This window comes from Rhinoraja longicauda, chromosome 17, assembly GCF_053455715.1.
Source record: "Rhinoraja longicauda isolate Sanriku21f chromosome 17, sRhiLon1.1, whole genome shotgun sequence".
Classification (NCBI taxonomy): domain Eukaryota; kingdom Metazoa; phylum Chordata; class Chondrichthyes; order Rajiformes; family Arhynchobatidae; genus Rhinoraja; species Rhinoraja longicauda.
Window position 1 is genome coordinate 29,860,649 of NC_135969.1, and position 21,597 is coordinate 29,882,245.

The 21,597-nt window shown below is 39.8% G+C and overlaps 1 protein-coding gene across 7 annotated transcripts in view; it reads right to left on the bottom strand.

The window, feature by feature from the left end:
* The window catches only part of bsnb (bassoon (presynaptic cytomatrix protein) b), a 299,861-nt gene that overhangs the window by 251,454 nt on the left and 26,810 nt on the right, over positions 1-21,597 (bottom strand). For all 7 annotated transcript variants that reach the window (XM_078414467.1, XM_078414461.1, XM_078414463.1 and 4 more), the window contains exon 3: positions 7,712-8,590. In XM_078414467.1, coding sequence (XP_078270593.1) covers positions 7,712-8,590 — 879 coding nt within the window. The remainder of the gene's footprint in view (positions 1-7,711; positions 8,591-21,597) is intronic.

Consider the following 21,597-nt stretch of genomic DNA (forward strand, 5'->3'; position numbering starts at 1 on the left):
CAAATCAAAATAATTATATTTATTATTATTGGTTGATTAGTATCTAACAAAAAGTTACTTTTAAAAGAGCAAAATGGCAGTTAGGGAAAGATCACTTCTATTCAAATTTAGTTCAAATAATGTGACAGGCTAATTTTCCTCTGTATTTGTGAAATTCCATATTTTGTGTAATTTCAGTTAAATTCAGCCTTATTTATTTTTCTGAAGTAAAATAAAAGCAAATCACTATATGGTCATAAGGGCACAAGTAATAGGAGCAGAATTAGGCCATTCGGCCCATCAAGTCTACTCCGCCATTCAATCATGGCTGATCTATTTCTCCCTCCTAACCCCATTCTCCTGCCTTCTCCCCATAACCCTTGACACTAATCAAGAACATGGTTTAAAATGATATGATAATTACAGGTAGATATATTATCAAGTATTAATGATTTCTAAAGCTCTAAACCATATTTACAATGAAAACATCAAAATCAAATAATCAATTTAAATGCATTATCAACATCAAGGTAATCTTCTCCCACCAGACTTGAAGTCAGTAGGTTAAATATAGAGCAGAGCCTTTTGTTGACCAGAACGGTCGGTGCTGCGAGTTGGACAGTTGTAAAAGCTCCAGGAAGCTGGCGACAATTTGAACAATATGGCAAGTCGACCGAAGAAATCACCAATTAAAGAAATCACCTGCCTTGCACACATGGGAATTCCAACCGTGAGGATTTAAGTGAGAACTTGTGGTTCAAAAATCCATGTGAAAATTGCATTGTGTATTCAAAAGAGATAGCTGTTATAATCTCACAATTGTGTACAACAGATCATGTTAGTCAATTTTGGCTCGGGTATCAAGAGAATAAATAAATAAGTTACTCCAGCATTTTGTGAATAAATACCTTCGATTTGTACCAGCATCTGCAGTTATTTTCTTACAAGAGAATAAATGGCCTTTTGTTTACTGTCTATTTAGTGCAAGGAGCTTTTCTTGCTTCTGGTTAATTTAGTTATGAGTAATGGGGTAACCAGAACTGCACGCAATACTCCAAATGTGGCTTAAGCAAAGTCATATGGAGCTGTATCATGACTTTTTGACTTGTACTAAGTGCCCCTGGCAATGAAGTCAAGCATACCATATGCCTTCTTTGTCACTCTATCTACTCATGCTGCTACCTTTCATGGGCTATGAACTTGGACTCCAAGATCCCTCTGAACATCAATGCTGTTAAGGATCTTCCCATTAACTGTATAAACTGTACATAAAGTAGAAGCTGTTTTAGCTGTTGATAGGACAACCCCCTCATACCAGAAATTAGCACGGTGAATTTCCTTTGAACTGTCTTCGATGCTTCAATATGACAATACATTTTAATCAAAGTCACAATGATCTGATTGTGATCAAAGGAAAGATTTCCTCAACCCTTTCACTCTGTCATCAGCCTATGACATATCTAACCATAACATCTTTCTCCAGTGCCTCTTCTTCACTATCCAGTCGAATTGGAACAGTGTGGCCCAATCTTATCTATCAAGTTAAGGGATAGGAACCTCAAGTAATTTAGTGTTTAAGTAGTCCAGCACCAAACATCTTGAATACTCCAGCTAACTGCAAAACAATATAATAAATGTAAAATCAGTTTCAAATACCATAATATCAATGTGGCATATAGTCAAACAACAGATTGAGTAGGTAACATTCACTTTCAGGTAACTGATCATCAATCACTCAACCACAAAGCGTGCATCACCACTAAACCAAAGCACTTGACACCTGGAATTAATCACTTTTAATCATTCAGTTGCAGTCCCTAGAAAATTGCTCAGCAAACAGAACCCTACCATTTGCTTTTATGATGGTATACGCATTTAGGTTGCAGTCATTCTCAAGTGTTTTGCGTAATAAAATGCATCATGTACTTAACCACAAAATTAGTGCTAATCACTGAGAGGACACAAGTACTCAAATCCATCTTGATCTAATCATAGTCTGTTGTGATTTCTCTTCCCACTCCTATTTTTTTATCCCTTTATTGTTTAAATAAAATGACTTTGCTCCCTATTTCTCATCTAAACATGGCCACTCAATGAAATAAATTAAAAGCAAGGCAGAATGCTCTTGCACTGCAAGCTCCACCTCAAGACCATCTCTCAACCCTTACATACACTGACCAGCCAAAACATTATGACCTGATGAGCAAAAACATTATGACCACCTGCCTAATATGCTGTTGGTCCTCGGTGTGCAGCCCCATACGCAGCAGGGTGCAATGCATTGTGTATGGTGACACATTCCCCCCGTGACCACCATTCAAATTTTCTGTGACTTGTGCCAAAGTAGACCTTCTGTCGGTTCGGACCAGATGGGATAGCCTTCATTGCCCTCGCGCATCGATGAGCATTGGGCGCCCAACACCCTGTGGTGGTTTGTCCCTCCTCAGACTACTGTCAGTGGGTACTCACTACTGCTGACTGGGAGTATCCCACAAGCCTTGCTGTTTCAGAGATGCTCTGACCCAGTCGTCTGGCCATAACAATTTGGCCCTTGTCAAAGTCGCTCAGACCTTTACTCCTGCCATTTCTCCTGCATCCAACACATCAACTTCAAGAAATGACTATTCACTTGCTGCTTAATATATCCCACCTCTTGACAGGTGCCATTGTAACAAGATCATCAATGTTATTCACTTTGCCTGTCAGTGATCATAATGTTTTAGCTGATTGGTGTATCTTCTCACTCCCTTTAAGGGCCTGTCTCAGTTCGGTGATTTTTAAGGTGACTGGCGGCGACTGTCAAAGTCGTAACAGCGCCGAAAAACGTAGATTTTTTTTAACCCTACGACAATGTCTACGACTCCCACTACGTGAATGCCTACGACAAGCTACGACAACCTACCACCTAGGCGACGGCAAGCTGCCGACAACCAGCAACCCTGTCGTCATGACCTAGGACATCCACCTACGACAGGGACTAAGACAAGCTACGACAACCAACGTCAACCTGACCTCCACCCTCGACAAGCTACGACCCTGTCAGGTCACAACTGTTACAGGTCACCATTTCTGCACTTACTACAACTCCGAACTAGGCAGTGTACCATGGCAGAATGTCATGATCTGAAGACCAGCATCAAACAGCCCATTCCACAAGCAGAAGTCCACCACTCCAGGAAGAGAGCCCCCAAAAGACCACAACCCCAGCCCCTTTTCAGGGCCACCCACACCCTCCCAAAGGAGTTTCTTTTTCGATGCAGTGCATTGGTTGTATTGGTTTTGTTTTGATGATCGAAAGAAATTATAAGAGTTCACCTTTCAATGCAGTGAGATGCTTGTGTTTGTGTTTGTTTTAAATGATAAGAGTTTGCCTTTCAATGCATTGCAATGGTTGTGTTTGTTTTGTTTCATCGATAGAAAGAAATGATAAGGTTTCACCTTTCAATGCAGTGCAATGCCTGTGTCTGTGTCTGTGTTTATTTCATTGGTCAAAATAAATGAAACTAAAATATTTGAAAGAGATGCCATGAGAAAGTACTTAGAAATGCAATAACTTCAGACATAAATTTTTTGACAAAATGTCCAAAATCAACTTTATTCAAACAAACCAAATTCCTATAAAAGGTGGATAACTACATGCAAAAAAAGTGAAAAAAATATAAACTTCACACATTTACAAAAACTACCAAAAGAGAGATTTTTAACATTAAACAGATTCTTCTATGTAATAATTTTTAATGTGGCCGGTTATACAACGCAACTTGTCTTCTCCTGATCCCAGTTCTGTCGCCGGTTGACGTAGGTAGTCGCCAATGAAATTCATCCGTCGTCAGTACCGGCGACAACCTACCTCACCTGGCGACAACCTGCGACATCGCCCACGACAAGCTACGACCATTGGCATCAAGCCAGCTGTCGCTGAAAATTTTCGAACATAGTGAAATTTCCGCCACGACCCGAGAACTGCTACGACTCATTGGAGACTACTCACGACCATGTCCGCGACACACCGACGACACACCGGCAACCGTACGGTGACAGCCTAGTCGCCGGCAGTCGCCTTAAAAATTGCCGAACTGGGACAGGCCCTTTATGCATTCAGCATTGAGCATGATATTCTTTTAATTAATTATTAGGAAGACATTTGTCTTACAGAAGATAACAAAGATTTAATCTCCATAATCAATTTCATTTTCTAGTCTAGATCTTGACGCATCTGTTTGCAAACCTGGCATCTCTTTTCACGTGTAGCTGAGGCTTTTAAACTTCTAACACGTCGTGACCTCATATTCTTTACTTAACAAAGATACAAATGTTATTTTCTCACATCCTTTAACTGAAACTGTAATCCATACCTATTAGCTTCTGTTTTCAATGTTTCAATTGTCTCTTAAGTGGCCTAACACATGCCCTTCATCAGGCTGAGGCCATTTAAGCGCCACTGTCCATATCTTAGCACCAAGTCAAATTCACCCATTACTTCAGTGCTATATTAAGCTAACATTAAATATCTCATCATGGATTTCAAAATATTTGATAATCTTCCTTTTTTCTAGTTCAAAACCCACTTCCAGTCCTACAAAATTCCAGAATATCTGACATGTATTACATTTCCCCAGATTGTAGGTCGTGTATCCAGCCATTTGGCCACAATTGAAGTCAGAAGATATCTTAAATACAAGAAACTGCAGATGCTGGTTTACAAAAAAAAACAAAGTGTTGGAGTAACTCAGCAGGTCATGCAGCATTTCTGGAGAACATGCAAACTTGGCATCTCTTTCCACCTGCAGCTTAGGCTTCTAAGCTTCTGGAAGCCTAGAAGCTGCTGAATTATTCCAGTACTTTGTGTCTATATCTAACCCTTGTTCCTTTAGATTTTCAAGATTATGCTTGAAAAGCTCAAATTCTCACATCTCAGTCATATCATTGGGAAATGGAAGCCTTTGCAAAGAAAGATGCTCATTTGTAGTATACAGATCTCAGATTACTTTAGAGGATAAGCTATTTTTCTTCCTGTTCACAGAGGGATTGCAATGAAATATACAATCAATTTAAAGATCTTCACCAACCCTACTCTGAACTAATCTCACAAACTTCAGATTCAATCAGCTTTCCAGGGACACAGCCAAAAAACTAAAACGTGTCTCTTAGCTGTGAATTACACTACAGTACTGCCACTACTTATACTAGTCAAGGGAATGGAACCAATTGTTTCAGAGCAAAATGTTTTTTATCTTGGTGCTTTATCATTATTTGTCTCCTATACACCTACTGGGAATTTATAAGCAGCAGCTTCTTGCACACAATGTGCTTCATAAAACACTGGACACTGAGGAAAACCAGATGTTGTCACTTCACAAAGGAACAGCTCCTATAGAAAAGTATTTTGACGATATGTTACTCTAAGTGTTAAGAAGAAAGATTGTCAATTTTTTTCCAGATCAATAATCTCTATGTTCAAAAATATTGAGGATGCTGGACATAGTCTCAACCGGTCTCACAGCAGCACCAGACATAGAAAACAGATACTGCCACACTTGCTGGATATTTCCACCCTTTTGAGTTTCTCTTCCAAATTTGAATAAGTTCTTGGCACTTTAGTTTACTTTACAACTTGATGGATTTTGCAGTTTGTCATAAACCAATTTTAATAAATGCTTTATATCAGTACTATTCTGCCAATTTTGATCTTGAATGAATTGCTTTCTGCTCATTTGTACAATAACTTTTAATTAATACTTTTAGTACAGCAATGGAGAATATTGTTCACTTTGTTTTCCTTACAAAAAGGCATTCATTTAGCCCATCTTCTTTCTGTTGGCTCTCGCACCAATCCATCAATCCCATTCACCTATTTATATACATGTGATTTATCCTCTTGCAGATAAATATCAACTTTCCAAACTATCCCTATCTTGCCACACCCTACACTTTGGGTGTACAACACCCTACAATTTACAATGGCCAATTACCCTACCAACAAGCATACGTTGGGAAGGTGGACAGAAACTAAAGCATCCATTAAAAACCCAGTCACAGAGAAAATGTGCAAACTCGCATTCAGTACACAGTCAGGATGATCATTAAAGAAGCACGATGCTACCACCAGCCCCCCCCCCCCCTCTCTCCACACACATCCATTACTGATTGTACAATTAAAAAGGTAGAAAAACAATTCCATCATATAATTTAGTACGTGCCTTGTTATATTGTGTTTGTGCATGCAGCCTTATCCAATACCAAAAGTGAAAGTAATACATTGAAGTAAGCATCTCTTTGGAGGGAAGGTTCATCTTGTAACTTATACTGCTTGGTGGGCAGCATGTGCTTTAGCTTAACAGTTCCCTAAATTGATAGCTCTTACCATCATTTCCCCATTGAATTTGCTGCTTTCTTCTCATCAATAACAAATGTCTTTGATTATTAAGTATTTTTTGTACATCTATCTTGGCCAGAAGCATTTCTTCTCTGCCAACTAAAAGTAAATTAAGGTGCTACTTCAAACCATCACTTTCCCCATGATGAATTTCACGCTTCTCTATTTAATGAGCCATTTATTGATTTAAAGTTATTTGTTCCGCTGCTGTAATCTCCAATTCCATACATATATACCCATCTTTATGGCATCGATGTTTCAAAATGTTGAACGCAACCTTTTAAGGATTAATAAAAGCCAACTTCAACACCTATCCATCAAAAAATGATTTCCAGTTCCAAACCCTGGAAGATTGCACCACACGTCTTATTTTTAAGAATGAAGAAACAATACACAAGGAAGCCTGATTCTATCATGTCTTAAACCTGAAAATGTAAGGGTTACACTACCACAATAGTATGTTTGTGAGAGACAATGACAGGCAGACTTTGAAATATGACTGAATTTCAAGTAGCTATGCATGAGGATTTCCATCGCTTGCAGGAGTGGGACAACAAATTAATCACCCCCTAACACAAATCACTTCAGTAAATACCCACATGAATTCCCAAGTCTGATGCAAAACACAGTGATGATTAAAGTCATATTTTATTGTAGGACAAATTGATTTCCAATGGTAAAAGTTAAAACAAGTTTTACTTTTCTAAACCACTCAGTTTTGTGGCAATTCTATCTTAAACCAATATTTATTCCAAATTATAAATAATTCTAGTTCAATAATTCAGTGACTTTACTGGAGCTTTACCATTAGTCAGGTATGCTTATTTGGTCAGCCTAGAAAAGATATTCAACCTCAAGGAATATTTTCAGGGACAGACACAATACATACACATACAGTACACATTCTGACAGCTAATATTCTATACAAATATACAAAAATACTTAATATAGGTAGATATGTACGATATTGTAATTTCTCACATGTATTTACAAATATTTCCGAAATCTCAACGCATTTTCTAATTATCTTGCACATATACGGAGCACCTTGCAATGAACATAAAGGTTCTCAAATCATTTAAGAATAAAACTGAAATAAATCCGTTTTAATTTGTTCATAGTTATTCCTCTCTCTATTTTAAAAGTCTTTACTTCCAAAGTAGATTGCAAAAAAAGCAATTACCTTCATCAACTCATCTGCAATTCTTTAAATTGACAACAATGTAGGACATCTGAATACCACAATTATGTAGGGTCACTTATCTAATTGACAATATTCACTCCCGAATGGGTTGTGATTTATAATTGTATAATACAAAATATTATGGTATATAAAGTTTTCTGAATTAGTCTTACCTCTACCAGATGTGGAGTTGGATTGAAGCCACACAAGTTGCACACTTGGGCTTCGCATTCAGTGCAGTTATTAAAGTTGGGGGACTGGCCTGATCCCACGTTCAGTTCTGTTTTACATAGTGGGCACAATACTTTGGGCTTGGTGGCTACTTTCTGTTGAATAACCGGCTCTGGTTTTCCTTGTTTAAATGAAGAGACATCCCCAGTTTTAATTTGCACTCCTGGAATCGAACCCTGCAACTTTGAACTTATTTCTGTGCTTTGATCACTGAAAACTATTTTTGGAGACTGCTTAGCTGGTGACCCTTTTGCGGGCAATTGTTGACTTGGTGGAGTCTGTTCTGGCTGTGTGGATATTAGATTTGTAGCTTGGTTTAAAAGTGAAGTTCCAAACCCAAAGAGTTTACCAGTTATGCCTTCCTGGTCTTGGGGTATACTGGTGGGGCTAGCTTGTGTTCTTGCCGGTGAACCATCTGCTGTTCTCTTTTGTTCTGCAACGGGATGCTTAGTTTGCTGACTCTGACCGATAGGCCGGGTTGCCTCTGTTTGGCCAACAGCCTTTGGTTGACCATGAAGGTGTGGTTGAGGCTGATCAGGTGCTGACCCTCGCTGCTCACTCTGACTCGGTTGAATCTTGGTCTCAGGTCTGCTCTGCACATCAGATGGCACTTTAGGAAGTTCCCTTTTTACATGAGTGGTCCTTCCCTGTTGGGGGATATGATCTGATTGAGACTGCCTCAGCACATTTGCTTGTGGTTTTGCTTGGGGCTGGTGTGATGGAGAGTGTAGCTGCTGATGACTCTTGGAACGTGATGCAGTCGTCATGTCCATTCCCAGTGCTCTCTGCATCTGACAGTTTAAGCACAACCATTCTTCTACCTATAAAATAAATTAATGTTTCGTTAGACCATCTGAAATAATTATCACATGTTACCTCACAAATAGTTAAACTTTTGTATCGAAAAAGCACTGTGGAGCAGTTCCTTTTTTCTACTAACTCAGAGGAAATTCTGTCATAAACAGCTATTCCATGTTCATTGTTAAATAATGCCTTGAACAATCACCTGGGTTGCGTCCAAATTTCATCTGTTGAATGAATGGAAACTGAAGAAACTGCTCCACTTCAAGTAGAACTCTAATCCATTTGTGCAACCAGTGCTTCAGTGTAGCATTTCATTCAAGGATCATTTCCCACAATGGAGCATCAGCCAAGATATATTTATGTAGACAAATCATAAAAATCAGCATAGCTTAAGACACCAAATGTCCGCAAAATAATCTGTATATTTTCTGCTCACGAGGTGCCCTTTCCAAAACAGTAAATACATCCATTTGATTTTTTTAATATTCTGAGAACGCTTTTGTCTTGCGGTGCAATGTCTTTTCAATCAACAAATTAGGCCCCTCAGTATCAGCTATCACAAGGCTCTCTTGCATAAAACCAACAATCATCCATTGCTTAGTCACATAAATTGGAAAGATTACAGTTTTATAAAAATAATCAAGTCAATAGTAGGAATGAAAGAGTTGGAAAAAGTTGGGTAGATCTTATTTTTGAAAAATGTTCAGCTGACAACGAAGCAAGTTAATTCAACACCAATGGAAAACAATCACCAAATTAGCACATTTATTGTCCAATTTGCTGCAGCAATTAATTTGGAAAGAGTTTGCTTCTCTATTATGAATTTAAAAACAGCAGCACTTGAATGCACTCCAATAGAATGATTGTGAAGCCATTGTTCTTGATAAACAAGTAAATAGATGACAAATTCTGGGAATATGCGAAAAAATCACTGCAAACATCAATTTGGTAATTCTGCATCAGGACATGGATGGTAAAACAAATGGAAAATCAAAAATACTGCTGATGTTGGAAGCCTGAAATAAAAACAGTTAATATTGGGAAAAGCTAAGGTCAGATCGTATCCATAGCATGAAAAGACAATTAATGTTTCTGGTCTGGGACCCAATATGGGGACTGAGAAACAAAAGGAAATTATTTTAGGTGAAACAAGAAACTGTAGATGCTGGTTTATACAAAAACAAAAGTGCTGGAGTAACTCAGCAGAGTTACACCAACACTTTGCTATCGAGAATAACTTTTTTAAAAATCATCAGAGGGAACAATGAGTGAAAAAGTGGAACAATTAAGATCTGATCAAGCTTCCTTGTCCATGTAATTTATTCTTAATGTTGCATAGTTTGTGTAATATTGTATTGTTTGACGAAACAATAAAAATCAGAAAGGAATAGGAAGTCAAACCAAAATGGCCAAAAAGAAAGAGTAAGTTACCTAAAGCTGGAGAATTCAATGCACTCCTGCTAGCTGCAATGTGCCCTGGTAGAAAATTAAATATTCCTTGGGTTTGCTTTGGGGCTCATTGTAACAGTACATGAGGTTACAGAGATAGGAGCGAGAGTGGGATGGTGAATTATAGCAACAGGAAATTTAGTGTTGCCCTTGAAGAATGACTACAAGTAGTCCCCAATCTGCATTTGGTTTCTTCAATGTTACTGAGTTCCAATGAGAAGCAATTTAACTCTGACAATGAGGTGTTGCATTTTGGTATGTCAATGTGCAGTAAATCATAGGGTAGTAAATCATATAGTAAATTACAGAGTTTTGCAGTAAATCATAGAGCGCCAGAACCGAAAGATCTGGGAGGACATGGTTTCCTGACGGTGTCTAGTCAGGTGGGCAGTGCGGTGAAGGTCCTCAGTACGCTTGCCTTCACTGGGTAGGGTATCGAATACAAAAGTTGGCACATCATGATGCAGCTGTACGAGTCATTGGTGAGACCACATATGGAATACTGTGTACAATACTAATCTCCCAGCTATAAGGATGATGCCATTTAGAGGGAAAGGCTGCGGAAGACATTCACCAGGACATTCACCAAGTTCCAAACTTCTCAGTTATCCATCCTACATTTATGCCATCATGATTAGGGCAGCTTGGGGGCATAGAGCTACTGTCCTACAACACCAGAGACCCTGGTTCAATCTTGACAATGGGTGCTTGTCTATATGGAGTTTATACCTTTCGCTGTGATCTGCATGGGTTTCGTCCCACACTCAAATGTACAGGTTAATTGGCTTGGTATAATTTTAAGTTGATCCTAGCGCGTGTAGATAGCGTGAGCATGCGGGAATGCTGGTTGGTGCTTGTCTGTATGTTCTTCCCGTGACCTGCATGGGTGCTTGTCTGTACGTTCTCCCCATGACCTGCATGCGTTTTTCTCCAAGATCTTCAGTTTCCTCCCACACTACAAAGATGTACAGGTTTGTAGATTAATTAGCTTGGTGTAATTTTAAGTTGATCCTAGTGTGTGTAGATAGCGTGAGCATGCGGGATCGCTGGTTGGTGCTTGTCTGTACGTTCTTCCCGTGACCTGCGTGGGTGCTTGTCTGTACGTTCTCCCCGTGACCTGCGCGGGTTTTGCTCCGAGATCTTCGGTTTTCTCCCACACTACAAAGATGTACAGGTTTTTAGATTAATTGGCTTCGGTATCAATGTAAAATTGTCCCAAGTATGTGTACGATAGTGATAGCGTACGGGGATCGCTAGTTGGTGCACAAGAGGCTGATAAAATGCTCTGTATCAGTATTGCTCTTTAGTATACAGACAATCAAGCCTCCTGTGCCAAGCAGACATTTTAAAAAAACTAGCGTATGATCACACTTTTTAACTTGGATTAACCCCAATTTTAAAATGTATATGACTAAGTGCAATTATCAGGAAGAACACTGAAGTCACATGTGGAAGTACAACTCAATTCTATGCTGACAATTAAGTGAATGAAGCAATATTTTAATAATTTGACTATGATTTCACATTGGTGTGCAGATGTATCACCCAACACAAGTTCAATGGACCACTCATTTACTTCATGTTATACAATAGTTTAATTTAGTTTTAATCCAGCGCGGAACAGGCCCACCCAGTCTGTACCAACCAGCGATCCCACATGCTCACGCTATCTACATGCACTAGGGTCAACTTAAAATTATACCAAGCCAATTAACCTACAAACCTGTACATTTGAGTGTGGGACAAATACTACGCAGATCACGGCAAAAATGTACAAACTCCATATAGACAAGCACCTGTAGTCAGGATCGAATCCGGGTCTCGAGCTGTAAGGCAGCAACTCTACCGCTGCGCCAACAGCTACTTGAACTTGTTTATTTAGCAGGAATAGTAAATGTTAATTTTCACCGATTTATTTTGAATCTAGAAAGTGGAATTTTCTTTTTGAAAAGATTGTCAGGAGATTTTGCTTGGAGCACGTTGTAAAAACTGCTTCTAATCACCCCCGTCGCCAACAAGCTGGTTGTTGTTCCTTTTCCTTTCCATCATATCTGATTCTGGAGTGCATTGACGCCTCATGGACTGAAATGAAAATTATTATTGCACACATATTGCAACTTAATGAAAACCACACTAGCTTATTCCCAAGTTTGAATGCTCATCAAGTCATTTAGCTAGAGTCAGTCTTCACTTATCAGCCATTGCTATTCATTCAACAAGATGACTGCCATTCAATGTTAATCATTCAACAAGATTGTACACAAGCAAGCTTGAATATTAAATACTCTCTTAAATCCACAATAGTGAGAAGTTTCTTGACCTCTTAGAGTTGACTCCTTGGTGTACCAGCAAGAACAAAAATTCAAGTCAAGCTTTCAAAGACATATCAATTCCATCACCTCTTCCTTCCTCCTCAACCAAAAACAAAAAATACTTATCATGAAACCTGTTTTCCAACAAGTAATGGCTTCTCATCACCAAGACAACCAGTTGAGCTTTCATGAGTGATGCCAGAATTTCAACGTATCTATTGAGGAAGATGAAACTTATATTCACAATGCTCCACAATGAAACAACACTCCAGATAATGAAAACATGAGAAGGGCTGCATAAACAAGGTATGAAAAGGACAGTAGAAACAATTGATAATTTAAAGCAACATTCCTGCAAAGGAGATGTTAATGTACTGGAGGTACAATTGTGAATTAGCAGCAATATGTACAAGCGTTTTGCACTGCATCAGTTACTTAGGGGAGGGGAGGAGGGTATGAAGGAGAAGGGGAGAAAATCAATGCAGGCATTATATTGTGCATATATAACTGATAACAAAGTATTGCATCATGATTTGGACACAAGACTAGAGGAATGCTCTCACAGGTAGAATTCTGGACAAAAAACAATTTCTTCTGAACAAAACAGAATATGAGCAAGATAAACTGTTACAATGGCATCTACCATTTAATGCCAGTAACAAGTAGCCTATTTTGGCTACTATAATAATTATACACTTTCAAGTATACCAGTGAGCGATGATGATCATAAGTTTTAGGAACGTTAAGTTTTATTGCACCAGATACAAAAGCTGAGATATGATTGTGAATCCAAAAAACTGGGAGTGTTTTCAAAAGAACATCGAGAGCTGTGTTTTTTTTAAGAGGCATTTAAAATAACAGAAAGTTGGTAGACTGTAAAGAGAAACATAACATTTCCAGTGACTCAATAATAACAAGGAAGAACATGGACCAGAGTAAAAGCTTCAAGCACCCAGCCTCTAACTGGAACACTACTAACTGGCATTTTTCTCCATAAGCAAAACAAATTAATCCTTCACTATTCTATCCAGCTTACATGCTTCTGCACTTCTGTCCAACATGATCATCCACCTGATGTACAGAATGATGCAAACAAAAATAGAAGCATGGTGTGCTTATGATTTTGCAGTAGTTGGAGAAAATAAAGTGGATGGCCAAGGGTGAAAACAAAATTAACTTCATGAAGAAATTCAATGTGGGTTTATCAATGATGAAAGCTCAAAAGGCTGTTACTGAATTTGGCGCTTAATTGGAGATGAGCAAGGGCATCAAAACCTACCACATTCTTCAAATACCAAACTTAAACAGTTAGACAAGATTTTGTACAAGCGTTGGTTTTGAAATATTCAGAGGGCATGTCAATTTCAGAACCCATGCTGATCAAAAATACTAAGGACCTCAGAGAAGATGGTCAATGCAGAACATTGCATGTTTTTAGTTGCTTGGTTAAGCTTCTTTAAGTTTTGGCATGGCTTCCAAAGGCTTGATACTTTGAGGAGAAAACAAAATCTGTTAATCAAGGGAGCACTTAAAATGTAACAAGTTATTTCAAAATTTAGTAGATGAATGTGGTCTCCACCCCTCAATGCCCCCCTCCCCCTATTAAACAAATCTACAAAGTCAGAGAGTCTAGAGTGTGGAAAAATTATCTTGCAAGTCAGCATTAGCCGATGCAAACAAAAGATAATGACGGTGTTCAAAATAATGACAGTGTTCCTGTCTTCATCAGGTGTACGGTAGAAATGTGTAGGAAGGAACAGCAGATTCTGGTTTACACCGAAGATAGACACAAAATGCTGGAGTAACTCAGCGGGACAGATATCTCTGGATAGAAGAAATGCTTGACTTTTGGGTCGAGACCCTTCTTCAGACTGAGAATCAGGGGAGAGGGAGACACAGAGAAAGGAAGTGTAAGGTGTGAAAATGAGACATCAAAGGGGATGCGGTTTAAGGAAAATGTAGAATAGATCATTGTTGGCTTGAAGAAAGTAACAACGAAGCATACACTTAATCAGGGGAACAGTGAGACTGGTCGAAGAACTAGGAAGGGGTGGGATGAAGAGAGAGGGAGAGCAATGGTTACTTGAAGTTAAAAAAGTCAGCTGTTCCAGGTGTGGACTCCTATATATCAGCGAGACCAAGCGCAGGCTTGACAATCGTTTCGCTGAACACCTCAAAGGTCTTTTATTGTCACGTATATCAATTAAGGAACAGTGATACTCGATTTACCATACAGCAATACTAAAAAAGCAACAAGGCACATAACTACATAAAAGTTAACATAAACATCCACCACAGCGGATTCCCCACATTCCTCACTGTGATGGAAGGCAATAAAGTCTTAACATCTTCCCTCATTTTTTTCCCACGGTCGGAGCAGTCGAACCATCCATCAGGGCGAGCGAAGCTCCCACAGCCGGTGGTCGAAGCCCCCACGTCGGGGCGGTCGAAGCTCCTGTGGCTTGGAGTTCCCGATGTCAGTTTCTGACCAGAGACCGCGAGCTCCACAATGTTAATGTTCGCAGGCACCTACGTTTGGAGCTCAGAGGTCCATTCCTGGCAAAGGGATTGGGGGCTCCCTGATGTTAAGTCCACAGGCTTCCGCAGTGGAGCTCGAAGTCAGTCTCCAGCAAAGGGCGCCAACTCCTCGATGTTAGGCCGCAGTGCCTACCCCTCCCCCACTCCTCACATAAAACAAGCTAAAGACCACTAAAAACATCCATTTAACACACACAAAAAAACAAAGGAAAGGGGCAGTCAGACTGTTGGCGAGGTAGCCATTGCTGGCGCCACCCGGTGAGCCATTGCTCAGTCTGCCTAAGCCTACCTGATCTCCCTGTTGCTGAACACTTTAACTCCTCCTCCCATTCCCATATTGACCTATCTGTCCTGGGCCTCCTCAACTGTCGGAGCACAAAGTGAAGAGACTTCCGGTGGCGCTATGTTGTAGGACATGGGTTGAAAATCAGCTCTTCCAAAAACCGACTAAAACAAGCTCTTTAAAAACAACATGTACGGCAGAAAGTGAGCCAAACTAATGGAAACGTGATGAAGATAATTAATAAAAGGAGACGGAGAGAAAAGGAAGAACTGGGAAGAAGGAGAATGTAAATATTGGAGGTGCCGACGCGACGGAGGGAACAAAACTGGAGACCGTACATGTCGGAGGCGAACAGGAATCAGTAATACTGGTGGAGTTACGCAGGCGAAGGCAAGAGCACACAGAAGCAGTTAATGACAACAAAAATGCTTTGAAAAGACTAATGATTAACATGAAGGAACTTGTGGAAAAAACAGCCTCTGGAGCTACGAACAGTAAATATTGAAGAAAGACTGGGAGGCACAGAAGATAAGACAGCGCAGCTGGAAAGATCAGTTGCCTTCCTACTTCACCAAGAGGCAAAGTTAACTGCAAAATGTGAAGACTTGGAATCAAGGTCGAGACGTAATAATATACGGATACATGGCATTCCGGAGGGCTCTGAGAAAAATGACACAATAGGATTTGTGACTGATTTTATTCGCTCATTACTGCAAATTCCAAACGACATAGACATATGCATTGAAAGAGCACACCGTTCGCTGGTCGCCAAACCGAAAGAGATGACTGCCCTCCAGAGAGCAATCATTGTCCACTTCCTAGACTACCGAGTGAAAGAGCATGTAATACAGCAAGCATGGAAACAAAAGACTACATTTGAGGGACGGACCATTCACTTCAATCAAGACTACACAACTGAGATACAAAAAAAGAGGAAGGAGGTACGGGACGTAATAAAAAAACGAAAGGAGAAGAATGTGAAGACACAATCCCCATATCCTGCACAACTGAAAATGTTTCTGGACTCAGGGAAAGTATTCTATCTCTTCTAAATGGTTAGACACCAAGATTTATCTGCTATTACAGATTTAACATGTGTTTTCCCGAGGGCTTCTGGAAACAATCTGACAGTACAGTGGAAAATGTAAACCTTGTGACACAGAAAAGAAATAATTATGCGCTTGCAGAGCAGCACATCTCAAATTATCGGCACCTGTGACCTTTCATGTGATGCTTGCATTCATAAAAGTTAAAAAAATTAATATATTTATGTTACTTGAAGTCTCATTTTAAAGTATGCCTCAGAGATAAGCCAAAACAATTTAAAATACATGGATAGGATTATATTATGATGCAGCATTGAAAGAGAAAATATTGCTCAGAAACGTAAATGTAAGGCTTTATTATTTAACCGTGGCCCATTTATGTAAACCCTTCACTCCACTGATGTTGAATCTGGCAAATAATTAATAAAAATAGGACTTCCAATATCAAAGAATCTTAATTCAGAAGCTGTATGTTCTAATCTTCTGTCCCAGTTATATCTTTTAATCAACTTGATGGTAAATAAGCTCCCATATAAAGAATGCTTCCATAGTTTTGATTTCAATGGAATTATCTTGCCTGAATGATAACTAGGCTGTCTAGAAATTCACATCACATTATGTTGCTTTTTTTCAACCCAACAGAGTAATCTGTAAAATTAACCGTTGCTTTGCATCAATCCAGAAATTTAACCAGGAACAAGTTAACCATGTGCCCAAATAGGATCTTCCCATCAGGCCTCCTGGAATACCACCACTGCTGAGTTACTCCAGCATTTTGTGAATAAATCGATTTGTACCAGCATCTGCAGTTATTTTCTTATACCACCATTCCTGGTACACAACTAATTTTGGGCCTTTGGAGGGACTCAAATCACAAATGACAAAAGACTAATATTCACCCCCTCCCATCCTTAGGCCGACAACCAACTCTAACATTATTAATGATGATAAGGGCGAGGTCGTTGTCATGACACGGTGACACAAGGTTCCCGATCTTTCTCCTGTATTTTGTTCCATTGTTGCTATTGATCTGGCTGGCAACAGTGGTATCAGTGAACTTGAAGATGAAGTCAGTATTGTACACAGACACACAGTCATGGGTGTACAGCGAGTAGAACAAGGGACTGAGCACACAACCCTGAAAGGTACTAGTGTTCTGACTGATTGCAACTGATGAGGTCTGCTGGTCAGGAATTCCAGAAGTCAGGTGCAGATGGAGGTCCCAAGGCCTAAATCCAGAGGTTTAGGGATGAGCTTATTCATGTTCTGAGTTTCAAAGAACAAGAGATGATTTTATTCAAATTTATATGGTGCTTAACAGTCGAGACGTTAATATTACTAATTTAAGTTTTTTGAACAACCCCGAAGAATTTCAAAGGGTTTTTCAATTCAATATTGAAATAAAATTACATTTCATGAAAGGAGGCTTTGGAATCTATGGAATTTGCAACCCAGCAGGCTCTATTCAAGACAAAGACCAACAATTGTTTGAAGACTGAAGTAATTAAGGATGAGAGGGTTCATGCAGGAAAGTGGCACCAACATTTAATGATCAGCTATGATGATAATGAATGACAAAGCCTGCAATACATGATCAACCTATTCCCATATTTATTTCTCACATGATATTCATAAAATACATCAACAAACCACCCCCTCCCCAGCACTTTCCCCTGCAACAGCAGTAGATGCAACACCTGTCCATTTGCCTCCCCCCTCGACTCCATCCAAGGACCCAAACAGTCTTTCCAGGTGAGACAGAGGTTCACCTGGACCTCCTCCAACCTCATCGATTGTAACCGCTGTTCCAAATGTCAACTTCTCTACATCGGCGAGACCAAACGCAGGCTTGGCGATCGTTTCGCTTAACGCCTTCGCTCAGTCCACCTTAACCAACCTGATCTCCCAGTGGCTGAGCACTTCAACTCCCCCTCCCACTCCCAGTCTGACTTTTCTGTCATGGGTCTCCTCCAGTGTCATAGTGAGGCCCACTGCAAATTGAAGGGACAGGCACCTCATATTTCGCTTGGGCAGCTTACAGCCCAGCGGTATAAACATTGACTTCTCTAACTTTAGATAGTTTCTCTGTCCCTCTCTTCCCTTCCTCTTCCCAGTTCTCCCACTGTCTTCCTGTCTCCACCTATATCCTTTCTTTGTCCGCCCCCCCTGACATCAGTCTGAAGGGTCTTGACCTGAAACGTCACCCATTTCTTCTCTCCAGAGATGCTGCCTGACCTGCTGAGTTACTCCAGCATTTATGATACCTTCGATTTGTACCAGCATCTGCAGTTATTTTCCTACATCAACAATAGACTATCTGCAAATATAAAAGCCTACAAGACCACACACAAATTTATGATTCTATTGGATCTTTTGGGGAAAAAATATTATTATTCTGCTGCAATATGCAGGCAAGTAGCTTGGGAATCAATCATGAACTAAACTGTAGTATAAGAAAATAACTGCAGATGCTGGTACAAATCGATTTATTCACAAAATGCTGGAGTAACTAAACTGATCTAAATGGCCATCACAAATCACTCACATTACTGATAGTTGTGAAGATTTAAAGAAGTTTCACAAGCCATATATTCTATCTACTCAGTGAATTGCATTACTCTCTTTGCAATCATTCATCTTTTGTCCAGAGATTCAGTGCATCCATCAAACAAGATGAATTTAGACTCAGCGTCTGCAAGGGAATTATCGTCAGATGTTTAGTTTTCAACAGGGTAACTGGGACAGCAGTGTAATATTTGATAATGTTTCAGTGTGTCAGTAAGCACAAAAAAATCACCGATCAGTAATCCACACTAACTCAAAGTTGTCTGGAGGGTTGTAACCACTTCTCTCCTGGTATTGTCTGCCAGAAATATTAGCATGTTTTACCAGTCACTGGGATGAGACTTACATTTGCCCTGATATTCTGAGATAACCCGTTGTGTTGCACCAAAAGTTGACTTAACATTCACTTAAGCACATAGACCCCTCAATACAGAGCTGAATTCATATAAATATTGAAGGTAAAGCTTGTTGTATACACAAAGTAAAATCAAAGCAGTTTTCTAATTGATGTGCATCAGAAGTGCCTCTGAGATTCCATTTGGACATTGCAAACAGTAAATTCATAATTATTTGACAAGGTTACACCAGCAGCACCACCACCCAAAAAAAACACTTCAATTTCTACCACCAAGATCAAGGCTAGCAGGTGCATAAGAACATCTGCACATTCTAAGGTGTACACCATCTTAATTTGGACAGTAATTAAATTCTTCCTGGAGCTCTCTATGCAAAAATATTTTGGGATCAACTTTTAACATCAGAAAGAGTGCAAAAGTTCACGAGTGGCTCACTATCACATTCAGAAGCAATTAGGGACGGACATTAAATGTAAATAACGATTTTAGAAAGCTCCATGTGACAGTGGGTATTTATCTCCCAATTCTGGCCCACTTGAATTGCCTCCACAAAATAATCTCTTTCGATCCCTAAAAGACATTAGGTAGAGATAAATGGTTGATTTCTTTATTGATCACTGTTGATTATTCTATATTTGGCTTGATACTTTACTGTACTGGGAGCCTGACTTATACCATAAATGTTCAATCTCAATTTATTTTTAAATCAGCAGAAATACATAGTACCTACTCTCAAACTATATTCTGAAATTTTCTGATGGTGATTGACAAAGTTGAATTAATATTTTGATTTACTTTCGACTTAGGTCCGCTCTAACAAACCAGTTTCCTTGATGCTAAATTTATACCACGTATCCTGTGAGGCAATTGATCATCATCAAAACAACTGCTCGTCTGCAAGTTTCCTGAATGTGTTTGCTAACAAGATAAATTAGTCAGCAAAATGTTTGACAGTATTCAAGAGTCAAGAGAGTCGAGTGTTTTTATTGTCATATGTCCCAGATAGAACAATGAAATTCTTACTTGCTGCAGCACGACAGAATATGTAAACATAGTACAATGTAAACAATATGATAAACAAGAGAGAAAAAAACCAGAAACAGAACACAGAGCATTCCCTCAGCTCCCTTTGGTAAAGCAGCCTTGACCTTAAGTCCTCCACTTTATTTTCCAGCGATTGTACATTGGCTAGTAGGATTAGTAAACATTCCTTATTAATGTTAGAGGTATGCAGCAATTTTCAAACAAAACACTTATGGGAGAAGGGAGAAGGGCAGCACATATAGCCAACCAAATTATTCCTTTCCAGGCTTTTAACTGCATCACTTCTGCTTTTGACAATAGACAATAGACAATAGGTGCAGGAGTAGGCCATTCAGCCCTTCGAGCCAGCACCGCCATTCAATGCGATCATGGCTGATCACTCTCAATCAGTACCCCGTTCCTGCCTTCTCCCCATACCCCCTCACTCCGCTATCCTTAAGAGCTCTATCCAGCTCTCTCTTGAAAGCATCCAACGAACTGGCCTCCACTGGCTTCTGAGGCAGAGAATTCCACAACTTCACCACTCTCTGACTGAAAAAGTTCTTCCTCATCTCCATTCTAAATGGCCTACCCCTTATTCTTAAACTGTGGCCCCTTGTTCTGGACTCCCCCAACATTGGGAACATGTTTCCTGCCTCTAATGTGTCCAATCCCCTAATTATCTTATATGTTTCAATAAGATCCCCCCTCATCCTTCTAAATTCCAGTGTATACAAGCCCAATCGCTCCAGCCTTTCAACATACGACAGTCCCGCCATTCCGGGGAATTAACCTAGTGAACCTACGTTGCACGCCCTCCATAGCAAGAATATCCTTCCTCAAATTTGGAGACCAAAACTGCACACAGTACTCCAGGTGAGGTCTCACCAGGGCCCGGTACAACTGTAGAAGGACCTCTTTGCTCCTATACTCAACTCCTCTTGTTAAGAAGGCCAACATTCCATTGGCTTTCTTCACTGCCTGCTGTACCTGCATGCTTCCTTTCATTGACTGATGCACTAGGACACCCAGATCTCGTTGAACTCCCCCTCCTCCTAACTTGACACCATTCAGATAATAATCTGCCTTTCTATTCTTACTTCCAAAGTGAATAACCTCACACTTATCTACATTAAACTGCATCTGCCATGTATCCGCCCACTCACACAACCTGTCCAAGTCACCCTGCAGCCTTATTGCATCTTCCTCACAATTCACACTACCCCCCAGCTTAGTATCATCTGCAAATTTGCTAATGGAACCTTTTAATCCCTTCGTCTAAGTCATTAATGTATATCGTAAATAGCTGGGGTCCCAGCACCGAACCTTGCTGTACCCCACTGGTCACTGCCTGCCATTCCGAAAGGGCCCCATTTATCCCCATTTCTGTCTGTCAACCAATTTTCTATCCATGTCAGTACCCTACCCCCAATACCATGTGCCCTAATTGTG